The sequence below is a fragment of the Macrotis lagotis genome, chromosome X, assembly GCF_037893015.1.
Source record: "Macrotis lagotis isolate mMagLag1 chromosome X, bilby.v1.9.chrom.fasta, whole genome shotgun sequence".
Taxonomy (NCBI): Eukaryota; Metazoa; Chordata; class Mammalia; order Peramelemorphia; family Peramelidae; genus Macrotis; species Macrotis lagotis.
The window spans coordinates 678,633,870-678,651,910 of NC_133666.1; the positions used below are offsets into that span (position 1 = coordinate 678,633,870).

General features: G+C 41.1%; 1 protein-coding gene and 1 long non-coding RNA gene across 7 annotated transcripts in view; one reads left to right on the forward strand and one right to left on the reverse strand.

The window, feature by feature from the left end:
• The window catches only part of LOC141501700 (uncharacterized), a 241,135-nt gene that overhangs the window by 43,467 nt on the left and 179,627 nt on the right, over nt 1-18,041 (forward strand). The window lies entirely within an intron of this gene.
• NOS1 (nitric oxide synthase 1) overlaps nt 1-18,041 on the reverse strand; it is a 244,590-nt gene that overhangs the window by 29,344 nt on the left and 197,205 nt on the right. For 5 of the 6 annotated variants that reach the window (XM_074205929.1, XM_074205925.1, XM_074205928.1 and 2 more), the window contains 7 exons: nt 12,654-12,798; nt 11,569-11,673; nt 9,642-9,700; nt 8,455-8,556; nt 5,261-5,377; nt 4,072-4,246; nt 928-1,066 (listed from right to left, as the gene is read on the reverse strand). In XM_074205929.1, the coding sequence (XP_074062030.1) occupies nt 928-1,066; nt 4,072-4,246; nt 5,261-5,377; nt 8,455-8,556; nt 9,642-9,700; nt 11,569-11,673; nt 12,654-12,798 (842 nt within the window). The remainder of the gene's footprint in view (nt 1-927; nt 1,067-4,071; nt 4,247-5,260; nt 5,378-8,454; nt 8,557-9,641; nt 9,701-11,568; nt 11,674-12,653; nt 12,799-18,041) is intronic. The other variant, XM_074205930.1, reaches the window with a different exon arrangement.

An 18,041-nucleotide genomic window follows, 5' to 3' on the forward strand; every position in this document is an offset into this window, starting at 1 on the left:
CTGTCCAGTCCCCCCCCCCCCACTTTTATAAAAGAAGAAGCTGAGGCAAACAGGGTTAAGTGACTTGTCCAGGGTCACATACCAAATGACTGAAGCTGTATTTGAATTCAGATCTTTTTAACTTTGGGGTTGGCACTCTATTTGCTATGCCACCTAGCTGCCTTATATGTACAGTGGTCTCTGCCATTAGAATATAAACTCTTTGAGGTCAGGGATGATTTGTTTTGCCTTTCTAGTTTTGTGGGAGTTTTTTTGCATGGCAAATGGGGTTAAGTGGCTTGCCCAAGGCCACACAGCTAGGCAATTATTAAGTGTCTGAGACCAGATTTGAACCCAGGTCCTCCTGACTCCAGGGCCAGTGCTTTATCCACTGTGTCACTTAGCTGCCCCTGATTTGCCTTTCTAGTAATTATTAAAGTACACAGAATAAATTTTCATTAACTGTGGTAGAGTCGAATCTATTCAGGTGAGATAGATAATAAAGGAGAGTCTGGGAGGCATAAAAAATTCTTTTTTTTCTCCCAAATACTAATGAATTTTGAACTCTGATTTTTCCCTATTTAGCCCTCCAATATAGAAAACCCACTGGCTATGAGGTTATAGTTTTTATAACATAGCTAGATGGTTAAGAAGGTAGAGCATTAGATGTAGAATCAGAAAGATCTGAGTTCAAATTTGACTACAGACTTGTATCAACTTTCTGGGCAAGTCACTTAACCTCTGTCTGCCTCAACTTCCTCATCTATAAAATGAAGATAATAATAATTTCAACCTCCAGGACTGTTGTGAAGATCAAATGAGATGATATTTACAGAGCACTTTGCAAACCTTAAAATTTTATACCAAATGCTACCATTCTCAGCAGCCATTTACACATAATTCAGTTTGGCATGAGCCAACGAGAAGGGCAAGGCTTTGGCTCCCTACCTTGGGTCAGCTCTGGAGCTTCAGCCACATAGGTCAGCCGGAACTTGTTTCTCTTCCAGCTTCGATCATTGCTGATGAGCGAGTTGTTGGCCTTCTCGATGTTGACATCATCCCCCACGCAGAATACATCACAGGCCGCCTGTAGAATATGAAGAGTTTTCAGAGACCTCCCTTAGACTGATGGAGCCTGGCTCCCCACCCCCCACCTTTTTCCATTCTGCTCCTAGCTAGGTATCCTGTTCATTTAAATAAATTAAATGTTTTATTAAAAACTTAAAATCAAACACTGATATTTCCAAAATATATTTAGTAACTATTTAGATTTAAATTCATTAATTTCCCTATTAGGACAATGTTAAGTAGCTTCTCTTTCCCCTTTATTCCCCTTGAGGATTCTTTAACAAAAGGTCTTTAGATAAAATTACACTCATCTTGTTAATTTTTTATTTACTAGCTAGAATCATAACTTAGAACTGGAAGTGACCTTAGAGGTCACCTTATTTTATAGGTGAAAAAGTTGATAGAAGTTAAGTTACTTGCTCAAAGTCACAAGGTTCAGACAACTGGCCAAGCTGAGGTTCTAACCCAGGTTATGACTCAGAGAAGGGGCTTTAGAGATCATTCAGTATAATTATCTTATTTTCAGATGAGGAAACTGAGATAGAGAGATGTAAAGTCACTTGCCCAAGGACACAGAGGCAGCAAATAGTGACTCCATGGTCAGCTTATCTTCCATGACTCCAAGTTACCTCCCCCTGTTTGAACCTCAAAAAGAGTTTTATCAGGTAGTCCCTTAATATAATATCTTCATTTGCCACATCAGGAAACAGGTTGAGAGATATGAAATGACTTGCCTAAGGTCACGGAGGCAGCAAGTATTAAAGGCAGAATTGGACTACATGGCTCCCAACACCAACCCTGCACCCTTTTCACTATAATTTGCTGCTTCTGGTTGTCCTTTAAGTGATTATAGTTGTTGTTACTTTACTCATCTCATGTTGTCTTTTCCCCTCTGCATTATTTCCCCGTGATCATTCCAGATTTCTCTGTCACTCATACTTGTCACTTGGAATTATACTAGTCCATTTTATTAAACTAGGGAATAAGATTGGTTTAGGAAACTTTGGGGTGGAGGAATGTTCTCTATCAATGTAGGTCAGCCTCTTCTTCCTTCTTAGTAAGACAGTTGTTTAGCATTAAGAGGGTAAATGATTTCCTCTGAGTCAATTAATCAACCAATATTTGTAAGGTACCTACTGATGATGCTTGTTCTTTGTTCATGTAGAAGACCATGCCATCAGGGAGGTGATGCCATGACAAGCACATGAATTGGATTGGAGTGAGGGGGGCTGGGCTAAGTCACTAGCCTCACTTTCTCCTCCAGAGCCATCTGGGTCCAGTGACCAGATAGGAATCAGGATGTTTGGAGATAGCCCTGGATGTGTGAGGCAATTAGGATTAAGTGACTTGCCCAAGGTCACACAGCTAGTAAGTGGCAAGTGTCTGAGGCTAGATTCAAACTCCCATCCTCCTGACTCCAAGGCCAATGCTCTATCCACTCTATCCACTGCACCATCTACTATATAACAAGGACTGTGCTAAACACTGGAGTACAAAAATGAGGAAAAAGACAGTTCCTTCCCTCAAGAAGCTTATAATCTAATGGGGAACAAAAGAGCATGGCACTGTGCTAAAGGCTTTACACATATTATGTCATTTGATCCTCAGAACATCTTTGCGAAATAGATGTTATTATCCCCATTTTACAGTTGAGGAACATGAAGCAAGTGTGGGTGAAGTGATTTGCCCAGGGTCACATCCAAGGTTTTGTGGCTAGGCTCTCCATCTAGCATACCACACTGGATCTCTATATTAATCCCGTGATTTACCTTCTCCCCTATGCCTGGACTTTTAGGTGACTTCCAGGACTTTCCCTCCCTCAATTCTTCCCCATTCATCTTTAAACTGAAGGGATTCAATTAGATGATCTCTAAAGTCCCTTTCAGCTCTAAATCTATGATCCTATTTAATAAATAATAATATATAACAATACCATTATAAAAATATCTTTGAAAAGATATATATGTATACACACATGTATACACACACACACACACACACACACACACACACATATTTTTTTTTTCCCTGAGAGACAGCTTAAATAGCACAGTGGATAGAGTGCTGTACCTGGAGTCAAGAAGACTCACCTTCCTGAGCTCAAATCTGGCCTCAGATATTTTCTAACTGTGGTAAGTCACTTAACCTTATTTGCCTCAGTTTCCTCATCTGTAAAATGAGTTGGAGATGGACATGGCAAACCACTCTAGAATCTCTGCCAAGAAAATCTCAAATGGGGTTGCAAAGAGTTAGATACAACTGAAAAACAATGACAAAAATTCTTTTGAGGAGTCTATCCCTATAAGATTTTTGAGGGAAGGGACTTCTTTGTATCCTCAGTGGTACTTTAATACAATGTATGATGGAAAGCAGGTATTAAGATATGATCAACAGACCATAACCTGACTGTGCCCACTCTCTAACATTCATTCTTTCACTCTGCAAATTGTACCAATGTTCCAGCTTCATCCCTTCAGGAGTCAGGTCAAATCCTATCTTCCACAGGATGCCTTTCTTGGTCCTACTCAATCACTAGGGCTCTCCCTTGTTGTTCTTTTTTTGCAAGGCAATGGGATTAAGTGACTTGCCCAAGGTCGCACAGCTAGGTAATTATTAGGTAGGACTCTATCCACTGGGCCACTCAGCTGCCTCAGGGCTCTCCCTTCTTAAGACTGCCTTTAATTTCCTCTGAATATATCTTCCAATGCTGTTCCATTTTTGTGACAATCTTGTGGTTGGCAATCTGGTGAAACCTATGGATCACTGCTAGAATCATGTTTTCAAATGTACAAATGTATAATGTATACAAATGTATAGTGTATAAAATATATAAAATTTAAATGTCTAAGGGAAACCATTTATATAAAATAGTTATCAAAATATTAACAACTCTGTCCCCAAATTCACAATCCCATCCCCTCTGAAATCTATTCAGGAATCTTTTTGATAATGATGAAGTATATTAGACACTCTGTTCTTGACCCCAATTCTTCCAAAGCCCCCTGCCCAAGGGCACCCAATTACCTTGAAGACCTTCTTGGCCCAGGTTCTGAAGGCTTCTTCCTGGCCACAGAGCTCATCCCCTTCCCTCATCTTCAGGATGCGTTCCCCTCCCAGTTCTTCTAGGAGGGTGTCCACTGCATGGCCAAAGGCACAGAAGTGGGGGTATGCCCTCGATCCAAGGCCAAACACTGAGAATCTGCCAATAGGACAAGACAAAGTCACACAGAGATTCTTTTTTGTCTTTGTATTCCCAGATCCTAGAATTTTGCCAGATACATTAATTAGATCAGGATAGGGCAAGTTGATGATAAGGATGAAGTTGTTTGGGAAATCATTCACAAATATCAGCCATAGCTCACTTTTCCATCATGTTAAAAAATTTTACAAAATATTTTAATTTGTTTTTAATTCTGAGTCCAAACATCAAATGAAATGAGTGTTTCCCTCTATGAAGCAGAAGAGAAAAAGAAAATTGTCATTGAAATGATGAATCTGTGTTCAAACAATTACAGATGACATGTAATGCAGAGAGAATTACTTCTCCCCTCCCAACCTCATTTACAGATGTGGGAACTGATAGTGTCTTAGTCTTTCAGATTAAGAACTAGGAACTAGTTTCTAGGAGGGGACAGTATGCCTTTTAGAAGCCCTTGGGCCTCCCTTCAGGTACTATCTCCTCCATGAAACTTTCCTTGATGCTCTAGTCATAAATGGCCCCTGAACAGTTACATGGTGCATTGGATAGAGCGCTGGGCTTGGAATCGGGAACAGTCATCTTTCCGAGTTCAAATTCAGCCTCAGACAATACTAGCTGGACAAGTCACTTAACTCTACCTCAGTTTCCTCATCTGTCAAATGAACTGGAGAAGGAAATGGTGAATTACTCTAGTGTTCCATCAAGACAACCCCCAGTGGGATCGTTGGTATTTGTTCATGACTAACAAGAGCAAATCAAACGACAAACTAAAAAAATAGATTATGAGACAGCATATTAATATAGAGTAACCAGCTCCTATGAGAAATCATTACCCTTGAAGACAACTGGAAAGGCAAACCTAGGGAGGGAGCTTCCATGGAGTATGAGAATGCTAGATATTGGGGGAGGAAAGGAAGAAAGAGGCAATGGAATTTCCTTACATTAGGACTTGGTCATTTGAGTTGCTGCCCATGATACGTAGCTCCCTTGAGTTCCCCAGTACTCCACTCTCACCTCACATTGGCCAGGGGCCCGGCACTTTCAAAGTTGTCTCTCAGGTCAGGTCCATCACTTGAAGATTTCCGTGCATCAGAGTATGAGGAGACGCTATTGAAACGTACTTTGTAGCTTCTACAGAAAGCAATAGGGAGAGGTGAGCACTAGGATATTGAGAGCTTCTGGAGGGAAGGATAAGGGAAGAGTTATTTGGGATCCATGCATCACCAGGGCCTCTAATGGGCACTGGAACCCAACCCAAGATGGGGTAAGCCAGATCTAGGAGGCATCTGGGCAGCCTGGGCTGGGAGCATTTCTAACAAGTCAAGCCTCTGCTGAGTCCTCTTCCAAGAGTAAATACCAGATTGGTCTACTCTCCAGGCCCCTGGGAATCCTTGATCCTTTCCTGCCTTAAGTCTGCTCTGATATCCGATTACACTTCCTGAACCTGCTTTCACAGTTCATAGACACCTCTCCCCTTTGTGTGCAGTCTTTGATAGTCTTTATCTGCATTATTCACTCAGAGGGAGAGAAAGCAAGGGTGGAGAAAGGAAGAAGATGAGAAGAGATGTCACGTTGTAAAATTGGAAAGGAGTAAAGGTTGGAGATAGAGGAAAGAGAAGAGAGGGGAGATGGGAAGTGAGAGGAGAGATGGAAAAGGAGAGGGACAGAACAAAGAAGAGATGGAGAGAAGAGATTGAAAGGGGAGATGAAGAAAAGGTAGATGAACAGAAAAGGAAAGACAGAAAAGAAGAGGGAAGAGTACAAGAGAGGAAAGAGGGAGAAGAGATAGAAAGAAGAGGAGAGATGAAAAGAAGGGATGGAGAGGAAAAAAAGATTAGCTAGAGAGGAGATAGAAAGGAGAGGAGAGAGATAGGAAGGATGGAGAGGAAAGAGAGGAGAGATCAGATGAAGAGAAGAGTTGGAGAAGAGGGAGGAGAGTAAAAGAGGTAGAAAGTAAAGGAGAGATGAAGATGGGAAAGATAGGAAGAAAAGAGGGATGGAGAAGAGAAGAGAGGAAAAAAGGAGAGGCAAGAGAATGGAGAAGAGAGAAAGGAACGGAGAATAGAGAAAAGATGCAGAAGAGAGGGCCCAGATAATCCAGAATGGCAGATAATTTTTTTAAAAAATTACATTTAGCTTTGGAATTTATTGCGTGATTAAAATTTTTTGCAGCTTTACCATGCTAATTATGTTTTATTTATACCAATATTAACATCAGTTTGCATCCCCTTGAGTACATATTGACTTTTGGAGGGGTTGTGGGAAGGAGAAGATACAGCTGGGGAGGGGGGAAGCTAGTGATGAATGAAGATTTGGCATCTGTGAGACTGAGGCCTGCACCTGTGGGGACCCCCAGGGCAGGCCAGGAGCCAAGTTGGCAGAAGGTGACAGCACTCTAGTTGGTTCTTTACCAGGTTCCCTGCATAGCTACCTGCTGAGGTAAGGGGAAGAAGAATGACTTCTTGCTGGCCTCCCAGCAGCTGTTGGCACAGTCCAAGAATCTCCCAGGGAGGTTTGCTGGTTTGGAACCACTTTGGTTTGTGGGATTCTTCTCTCCCCCCCAACCTGGACTTCTTGTCTTCTCAGGGAAACTGATATTATTCTCTTAGTGGAGTATCTTTGCTCTGAATGCTTTTCAATTGACAGCCCCACTTAGAGCCCACATTCTGCCATGGAATCTCCTGACCATGGACCCTGCTATCATTCCTGTGATATATCAGTATCCCCCAATCATAGGCTCTAAACTCAGGGTTGGAAGGAAACCTGAGAAGCCATTGCATACATCTCTTTCACTTCACAAATGAGAAAACTGAGACTCAGAGAGGTACAATATTGCCCAGGGTCACACGATCACCAAGTTTCTGAAGCAAGATTTGAACTAAGGTGGGGTCTTGCCTGGATCTTCTCAGAGACTTGGAGGTAGACTCCTCAACTCAACAACTCTCCAAGCAGTACGAGACAGACCTAGCCAGCCCAGCACCCCTCTCATTCAGCTTCAATTTACATGCATGTTATGGATCCCTCCCTGATGTCATGGTCTTCTTTGAGAATGGAAAGACAAACATCAGAAAGACAGATTTTATGTCTCTCCTGAGTCTTCTCTGCTCCAGGCTAAACATTCCTGATTGATTCATTCAATTTTCATGTGACATGAACTTGAGGTTCTTTCCCATTTGAGTTGCCTTCCTCTAGACATTTCCCAACTTATCAGTGACTCTTCCCCTTCCTAGTAGTGTGACTTTTGGGAAAGTCACTTAACCTCTCTGGGTCTCAGTTTCCTCATTTGTAAAAAGAGGGGGAGGTTGATTAGTTGACTCAAGACATCCACACCAGCCCTCCAGCTATAAGTTGGTCTCTCCGAAATTGTGTTACCCACAGATGGGCACAATATTTCAAATGTGTCTGAGTTGCTAGGGACTCATGCTTTCTTATTCTGGGACCTCATGCCTCTCACTGTAGCCAATTGGAGGAGAGTTGGGTTTTTTTTTTCCCAAGGTTAGTTAGGAGAGCCACCCAACACCCTTGTGATCTCAGTCATCACGTGGGAACTCGTGACTTAACCAAAATCAAATTTCCCCTTTGGAAGTGATGACTTCTGTTCTCAGACAAAGACAAAACCCAACCCCAAACCAACAACACCCAAAGAAAACAAATATGGAAATGGAAAGAGAAACAAGTCTGAGAGCAAAAGACACAAGCCTGTACAGTGATGTTTCTGAGTTGGGTGGCCTTCAAAGTTTTCTCTCCAGCATCAGGAAAGTGCTAAATATATGGATGTGTGTTTATTGTCCTAAAATAGACGCCTCAAATTGAGTCATATCACCAAACAGGCCACCGCTTTCATGCAAGCCGATCAGAGAGGTAGCCGCATTGTTAGTGCAGGGCAGCTGGCCATGGGAATAAAAATAATTCCCTGGATTTTTATAACATTTTAAAACTCCCCTCCCCCTCCCCTATGCTTCCAGAGCCATGATCTCATCGTATTTTCACAGCAGCCTCAGGAGGTAGGCAAAGGCAGGCTTGATATTCCCCATTTGATGGATGAGGAGACTGAGGTTTTTTAAGCAGGTGGGCCAAGGTCACACAGCAAATTAGTGGCCCAATCCCAACTCTGCACCCTTCCCATGAGACCACGCAGAGGTGGAAGGTCTGAGGGGTAGTTGCAGCTTTAATGGTTAGCTTTGGAGCTTAGCAGACACACAGTCTACCTGTCCTGGCTGTCCCGGACAGCAGCCAGGTTACACACTTCCGTTTGGTCATAGGGAGGTAGTGGCCCTTTACGGGGAAAGAAACGCAAGGGTTCCTGGGACCTAGAGAGGAGAATCAATAGAGCCCCATCTCTCCCTGGAGAGGGGGGTCAGGGGGAACCTGTCGTGAGATCAGCAATCTGGGCAGGCCCCCCCCCATAGATGGGAGAAGGAAGCTTCCAGGAAAGATGGGAAGTATATAATATGAGCAAAACTCACATTTCTGTAACAGTAAAGTATGTAATATACATTCCTTCCAATAACATTGTGTACAGTGCTTCTGGAGTCAGGGGATCTGGGTTCAAATTCTGCCTTGGCCACTTACTACCTGTCTTTGGACAAATCATTTCAATTTCTTGGATGAGTCCATTGCCCATCCCCAGGTTTTGGCTGCCTAAGCAAAGGATTGGGTACCAGAAGGGAGACCTGCTTGTATTTTTCAAATAGTGCAAGTCCATCACCCCAGATTAAGATACAAGGTGAACCTGTTCCAACCTACTGAAAAGATAAGTTTAAGAAGTATCCTCTTTGGAGCAAAAGAAGGAAAGAATCTCATCTGATTCTTCTTAGTTTGAATATATACCCCAAAGTGGGGGTGGATTGGGGAAATTAGTTATGACACCTGATATCACTATAGTGATTTAAAATATTCTAATCACCTTTGAATTTATTCTCCCATCAGATCCCTTACATTATTCTCTATATAGTAAAAAAAGATTGTTGTTTCCATTTGGCAAATCAGGAAACTGAGGCAGCTAGGTGAGAGATACCAGACTTGGAATCAGGAAGGTCAAGTATTATACCTATTAACTACATGAATATGAATAAATCACTGCATCCCTTTGCATTTTTAGTCTGTAAAATGGGGATGATAACCTTCCAAACTTTAAGATATTCTATAAATGTGAACTCATTGTCTTAAGCCACTTGTTTCAATTTCAATTTTAGAAACAAGTAATGTTAACTTTCATGGGCTATAGACATCCATGAGTTTTAGTCAGTGGAATTCTTTCTATGACTTGGGGTCCCATTCTCTACTTGAAGCCCACATCTCTACCCCAGGGGCCAGTCATATAATTACTAGGGATCCAGGGTCAAGACCAGGCTCTCAGTGGGATGGGAGAAAATTGAAGATATAATTCACTTACTTTCTTTCCTCCTGCACAGAGTTGGGGTGCCTCATTTCCATCAAAGCACAACCAAATTTCTAGAGATCATGAGAGATAAAAGGAAGATTAGCTTAGACATTATGGAATCTGGCCCAAAGTCAGGCAGACCAACTAGAATGACAGACTCTGTGGCTTCCTGGGAGGTAGGCATCCATCTGAACAGCCCTTTGGCTGTGTGGCTCAGAGACCCCTACAATTATCCACTAATAAGAATAATGGTAGGAGTAATAGGATAGTAGAGGAATTAGGTGGCACCACAGTGCAAAGAAATGAGTTTGAAATAAGGAAGACTCATCTTCCTGAATTCAAATCTGCTCTCAGATACTTACCAGTTGGGTGACCCTGGACAAGTCACTGAACCTTAGCTGCCTTAGTTTCTCATCTGAAAAATGAGTTGGAGGAGGAAATGGCAACCACTTCAGTATCTCTGCCAAGAAAACCCCAAATGGGGTTGGACATGAGTAAAACAACTGAACATGCAGATCCTTGCTGGGTGTCAGTTTCTGTATTTGTTAAATAAGGAAATTGGGTTAAATAACTTCTCTAGATCTAAATCTCCCTTGAACCTCATTACAACCTTGAAAAGTTGGTGCTGAGATATTTTTATGCCCATTTTACAGATGAGGAGCCAGCTTTTCCCCACTTTCAAAAAGTTAATGATTCCAGAGGAAGAATTTGAATTTGTATATTGACCAACCTGAAGTCCAGGGCTCTCTCCACTACAACCTCTATTTCAAGTCTAGAACTCTCTCTACCACATTCTCTATTTCTTCAAGTCTTTAACTCTCTCCATTACAACCTCCATGTCTTCAATCTTAGAGTTCTCTCCACTATACTCTGTTTCTTCAGGTTTAGAGCTCTCTGCATTACACCTTATTTTTGCTACTTCAGGGAACAATAGCCTTTTATCAAAAGATCTTTTTGTAATTCAATACCCATCTTTGTCAAGCAATGGCTTATGCTAGATTTTGGGAATAGAAAGCCAAACTTGAAAAAATGACCTGCCTTCAAGAAATTTACATATAGGAGTGCATTAGAACCAACTTAGAGAGCTGATTATTAAATTTTCTGTGTATTTCATTAATGCTCAATAATCTTTTAGTCATGTGTGGCTCTTTGTGATTCCTTAAGAGTTTTTTGGGGGGCAAAGATACTGAAGTAGTTTGTCAATTCTTTCTCCAGCTCATTTGACAGATGAGTAAACTGAGGCAAACAGAATTAAGTGACTTGTCCAGGTTCACACATCTAGTAAGTATCTGATGTTAGATTTGAACTCTGTAAAATGAGTTTATTGGACTCTATTTCCACTGCACCAGCTTGCAAGTGTTGCAAATTAAACCTAGATTTATTTTTTTATTGATGATCTAGACTTAAGTGATGGAAAATATTAATATTGTAAATTAATCTCTCTCTCTCTCTCTCTCTCTCTCTCTCTCTCTCTCTCTCTCTCTCCATCTCTGTCTCCATCTCCATTTCTGTCTCTTTTGGAGAGATGGTTGTAAAATGCCAGCACACTCCTGCTTATAAACTATAGGGGGAGGGTACAACTTGTACATAGATGAGCTTCTGTGCTTAGGAAATAAGCTCCTTGAAGGCAGGGACTAGCTCACTTTTGGTTTTCTAACTAAAAAGCCTAGCCCATGTCTGGCACAAAGGGAACACTTAATAAATTCTTGTGGAAAAATAAATGAATGGATGCAAGCAAAAATGATTGAAGCAAATGAACGAATATAAATACAGATTGCTTATATGTGGATCAATGAGTACTGGCCAGCTTGAGGAGTTTAAATCAACCCAAGAGTGTGTAGTCATGATATGACTGACAATCTCTTCCTAAAGCTCTGGAAGGCACTCTTTCCCCAAGACTGGTTATATACCCTTGGATGGTGATGGGTGTCAAACCTACCTCCCCATTCTCTGGAGGGTCTCCATTTCCAAAGGTGCTGGTAACAACCAAGACTAGCGTCTCATGTTCTAGGTGTACAATATCATATTCTTCCATGGACATGACCTATAAGTGAAAGAGAGAAGGAAAGAGATGAAGACAATAAGAACAAACAAGGAAAAGATAGAGGAAGACAGAAGAGAGAGGAAGAAAGATGTTTGTCTGGTGCCTAGCTCCTAGGAAGCCACAAAGTCTGTCATTTCTTGAAGCAATAGAGGATGTAGAGAAGAGAAATCTAGACTTGAAGAAATAGCAGTTGTAGTGGAGAAAGTTCTAGACTTGAAGAAATACAGGGTATAGTAGAGAGAGCTCTGGACTTCAGGTTGGTCAGACCCAAGAATCAAAGGCCAGGAAGTCTCACCTTGAGGTGATTGGTTATTGAAACTGAAAGCTAACTACCTGACCTGAGTTATATGGTTAATGTCAGACTGGATCTGAACTCAAGTCTTCTTGACTCCAGGTCCAGCTTTCTATCCACTGTACCATTTAGCTTACTGCCTATTGTAAGAGCAAAAACCATCCTAACCAGGCTAGTCTGGTTTTGCCTAAAAAGCTATCAAAACCCATCTCTGAGACTTCTTTGATCTAGAGGACCAAGGCTTGAACCATTAATGTGTCTTCCCAATTTTCTGAGTATAAAATCCAGATCCTGAGGAATCCTAATCTCCTCCTTCAGAACTGAAATATATTTTCACTTGGAGTACCAGGATAAATATGGTGGCAAGGAAGTTGTACCAATCTGAATCAATGCTGTTGATGGGGAGCTCTTTGAGATCAGGGCATCAGATCTTTGGCATCTTTTTATATCCTCATTCTTATCACATAGTAGGGCTTAATAAATCATGATTTTTTGGCCACTTCTTTGCTGGTTATCTCTTACATACTCCATTTTTGTTAACTGTTAAATGGCCTTTGAGAATCTCATTCTTTTACAATTCCAAATGTGAACCACAAGACTAGATTGAACCAGAACCAAGATGGGTATGAGATGCTCAGGAACCTATCCTGTTACTTAGAGCTTGGAAGGAGGTCTTGGGCACACTCACCTTGGCATCAAAGGCATGTTTGAAGATTTCACATAAGGTTTTTGCATAAGCCTGAGATTTGCCTGTCTCGGTGGCATAGAGGATAGTGGCTTTGACTCTTTTTGCCATGGCTTGACCCATCAGTTTAGCAGAGAACTTGACAGCTCTGGAAGAAGAGAAGGGGAAGAAGATTAAGTTAACAGCTCTTTCATTCAATGATCTTTGGGTCATGAATCTGAACATGCCCATTGAGATCTAGTTTATATGTCTAAATCTTGTCCTCTAATGTGTGCTCCCTGTGGATGGGAATGGCTCTATTTCTTCCTTGTATTATCTGTGTCCTAGAACATGTGGTAAAGAGTAGATACATAAATAATATTTTCTTGAATTCATTTGTCTTCATAGCTTTATTATAAGCTCCATGAAAGCAGGTATACTGGCAATTTGGTGGTGAAGTAGTTAGAGTACTGAAACTAAAATCAGGAAGATCTGAGTTCAAATCCAACTTCAGACCCATACTAGCAGTAGGTTCCTTAACCACTGCTTGCCTTGTTTTACTCAACTGTAAAAATGAGGATAATAATAGCACCTACACAGAAAGATTGTTGGGTGACTCAAATGCAAATATTAGCATAGTGTCTGACACACCTAGTAGGTGCTATATAAATCTTATTCCTGTATCCTTTACTTTGCTTATCAGAGGATTGAGAACACAAGTTACTCAACAATTGGTAATACGTGGTAATTATGTGGTAATATGATACAAGAGGGATTGTCATGGGAGAAAAAAGAAGGTACCAACAAATGATTGATAGAAAACAACTTTGGGTCCCTTAATTATTTAATAGAATTTAAAGAATGATAGATTTAGCATGGGAATGGATCCTAGAGGCATCAGACTTCAACCTTCTCAATTTATAGTTGGGAAAATAGAGGCCCAGAGAAATGGTGATGCGCTAAGATTTCCAAGATGACTTGCCCAAGGTTAGAGAGATAGTCTGAACAGGATTTGGATGCGGGTCTTTTTGACTCCAAGTCCATAATTCCATTCAGATCCAGAGGTGCTTCAGTTGAATCCAACAGGCATTTATTAAATATGTTAATTGTGCTGGCTGCTGGAAATGCAAAGCCAAAAATGAAAGAGTTCCTGTCTTCAGGAACTTACCTCCTTGTGGAGTACTGCCCCAGAGGGAAATCGTCATGGAACCACATTAATCACCAATTAGATCTGGCACTGTGGACCACATTTTAGGCCAGATACTGATAAACTGGATCCCCCAAGGAGGGGATCCAAGATGGTGAAGGACTTCCAAGTTATGCTAGATAAAGATTGTTTGGAGAAACTGAGGAGGGTCAGCCTAGAGAAAAGACTCTGGGGGCATTGATATCTGTCTTCAGGAATTTGAAAGGATGTCATGTGATGGAGGAATTCATTTTATAATGAGTGGAGTTAGAAAGAGAGAGATTTAGACCTGATGTCAGGAAAAGTTTTCTACCAATTAATGATTGGTAGAAGGAATGATTTCCCGTTTACCAACAGTTTTTCAGTAGATGTGGATGATTCCTCATTGGGGGTGTTAGAGAAGGGATTTTTGCTGAGAAATAGGATGGACCAGAAAGCTTTTAAGGATTCTTCCTGCTCTGGGATTCTGATACAAAGGTAGAAGAGAAAAGATCCCTACTCTTGAGAAGGGCAATTATAATCTAATTGGGAAATTGGCCATAAAATACACGAACACTTAAGGTTTGAAATGATGTTGTCAGAGACAACCTTGCATGATACCCAGGCTAATTAATGCTCTCTCTTCATAAGCCAGTGACTGTCATTGAGTATAGAATGAACTTCCAAGAATATCTGGATTCCTTCATGCTTTCTCAGGGAAACAATTCCAGTGGTTGGGAACTTGGCCAACTCACTGTGTGCCTGAGTAAAGGCTGGATTTCCTCCATCTGCAAATTCCTGAGATTTTGGGGCCTGCAGATATTTCTCTAAGATTCTGGTTTCTTAATTCAAAGGACATTTGGTAAATAAAGGGGCCCTGAAGGATGAGAGAAGATGCCAGACCTGGCAGAGGGTTTGGCAAGTTTGGACATTAACATAGTCCTGGTATCTGGGGAGGGAAAAGGAATTGTTTCTGAGCAAGCTAATATGATAGAATGACAGAGCTAAAAGGAATCTTGGAACACAATGTAGGATAGCTGTAGGGGTTTTAGAATATAGATGTCAATGCTAGAGGGGATCTTAGAAGACAATATTACTGAGCTTTGGCCATAGATTGCCAAGGCTGGAAAAATACAAAATGTCAGATCTGAGAGGTATCTTGAAACTCAGAATGTATGAACTGGGAGGAGACCTTAGAACAGAGAATGTCAGAGCTTCTAGGGAGTTTTGATCACCAAATGTTGGAATTGGGGGGACCATGAAAGAAGGTAAGAAATAATTCCTTCCAATCTTCTTGTTGGACAGAAGGAGAAACTGAGGCCAAGAAGGGTAATGACTTGTGTCAAGTCACTCAACCTGTGGCACAACCAGGACTGGAAACCAGGTGTCCTGACTTCTAGTCCAGAGCTCTTTCCTATAGAAGGGAGAACAGTCACTAGGTTTACAATGCATATTTCCAAGAATCCATGCTTGCAATCTGAAAAATACCCTTAAATTAACCAATCCAAATGCAGGCAAAATGCCATTAATTCCTTCCCTGGGGAATTATTAATGGTAAATTTATTATTTTTTTTAAATCATGGAAACCGCCTACACTCAAGCAACAATTAAAACTATGGGTTGGAGAAAAGAAAGGAAGGAGTGTTGCCTGGGAGGTTACAGTTTACCAGGGCCCCCTTTTAAATGATCCCAGCCAAAAAAAAAAGGCATCTATAATTAACTTCCATTGTTTCTACTCCAACCTCAATAGTGCAATTAACATTTTAGAACTCTCCCTCCCCAGAGACACTGAACTAAACTCCATTCCAAACCTGTACAACAATTTCTGAAGGGGGAATTTATAATGCCTTGGTTAGAGGAAGAAGCACTGCTGATGTTTTCTTCCTAGCAATGGGTGGGTGGTAGGGAGAAAGAGGGCCTCCCTTTTGCTCTTTTGCTCCCAGAAGACTCATCAGTAGGGAATAAGACCTGGAACCACACAGCAGCCTTAAGGGGAAATCAATCCCTTTGGATTTTGAGGAAGGTAGGGCCACTGGGCTCTAAATTAGATGAACTTCTCAATTCACTAGATTTGAGGATATAACTCAAAGGGCATTTAATTTAATTGACTCATTTTATTATGGAGGAAATTGAGACCCAGGATGCTAAACAACTTGTTCCCAGGTCAAATAGGTATTATGAATCAGAGTGGGGAACATCATGGTAATGAAGTCAGGGTCTTGGGTTCCAGCTCCAAAATCTAATACTTTGGACTTGGTGGTCACTGAGTCCAATCATTGTTATAATAGCTTGTGTTTATAGAGTATTGCTTTATAAATCTTATCTCAGTCAATCCTCACAGCACCTCATGGGGAAGATGTTATTATAACTCAGTTTTATATGTAAGGATACTGAGGCTGAGATGTTAAATGACTAGCCCAGAGTCACTCAACTAGTTGGTGCCTAAATCTGGATTTGAACTCAGGTCTTACTGATGCAAGACCCAACACTCTATTCACTGGGTGGCCTAGCTACCCTTAAAAGATTCATCTTGTTGAGATAAAAATCCAGTCTCAGACACTATGTGACCCTGGGCAAGTCACTTAACCCTGTTTGCCTCATCCTCATCTATAAGAGATGGAGACAGAAATGGCAAAGCAATCCAGTATCTCTGCCAAGAAAATCCTAAATGGATCATGAAGAATTGGACATGACTGAAACAAACAACAAATCATGTCTTCCTCTAAGTCTGCTCGTTTCCATCTTAAACATCCCTACTTAAACATTCCTTCAGCTGACTTTCATTTGCTTTGGACTTTAGGCCCTTCACTATGATGATTACTCTCCTTCCTCTGGACATTATCCAAAGTTTCATGTGCTCCATTTCATGTGCACAATTCTTACAGACTCTTGTAAATGGTAGGTACTCCATAAATGTTAACTTACTGAGCACTTACTATGTCAATTTAGATGACTCAGTTCCTTTTGAATTTATATCTTTCCACCTAAGTACAATAGCTAGCACATGCTGAATTTAATCTTTATTGATTATAACAATACAGGACTCTTTCAACACCCTGTAATTGGAATGAGTACACTTTAAATCCTTCAAGAAGGATCCATTGGAAGGCAAGTCTGGTGCCAACAGTTGCAGTGATTCCTACTCCAATAGCCTATATTAAAGTTGTTGAAGTTAAAAAGCTTGTGGTTGGATCTTGGGGTTGAGCTGGTGGTTTACCATGTCACAAGTCACAGGCTGTCCCCCACCCCACCCCACCTCTCAGCACTCCCTCAATACTGAGAGTCCTGCTGACCCTAAGTGTTTACTTTGAAAAATTAGAGTGTTCCAAACAGGCCCGAGTTGCCTGGATATCTCAGTTAGGAATAATGGAATAGGACTATTTTGTTGTTTTTCAGAACTGGGGCTGTGCTTAAGAGGGATGGCTGGGGGTATTTGAATTGTGCCACTAGAGGTGAAGATCTTGGAATGATTCAAGAGAGACCAGGGTGAAAGCATTTGCCAAGAATGTTTTCAGTAATCAAGAATGAACATTGTAGGTTTGAAGATGATAAGATACCATCATCGATCGCACCATAAACGATGCTGACTAGAAGTCCAGTGGCATTATTCCCTTGGTCCATCAGGAAACCAAAGTCTTTAAGTTCTGGGGGGGAGTATGGTTGTACAGCCGAGTAAAACAATTCAGCTCTGAGGGCAAGGTTTGGAGAACTAAGAGGAGATAGTCTATCAACTACCAATCACATACAGTTTGCTTATTAAGCATCTTTTAATATCTAGGGGCAGTTAGAAGATGCAATGACTAGAGCAATGCACCTAGAGTTAAGAAAACCTGAGTTCAAATTTGGCCTTAGATACTTACTATCTGACCCTGAGCAAGTCATTTAACCTTGTGTGCCTCTGTTTCCTCATCTATAAAATAAGAAGGAAAAGGTAAACTACTCTAGTATCTTTGCCAGACAAACTCCAAATGAGATCACAAAGAGTCAGACATTACTGAAATGACTGAAAACAATTTCTGGGTGCTGAGGATACAGAGATAAAACAGATAAGTCTCTGCCCTCATGGAGCTTGCATTCCATTGTCCAGCAAATGTTAGGTCAATGCCATGCTTGACATATAGTAAAAACTTAATAAATGCTTTGTCATCCATCCATCCATCCATCCATCCATCCATCCATCCATCCATCCATTAATTCCACCTCTAAGTATATGAATACACATTCTTTTGGAATTAGATAGAGAAAGA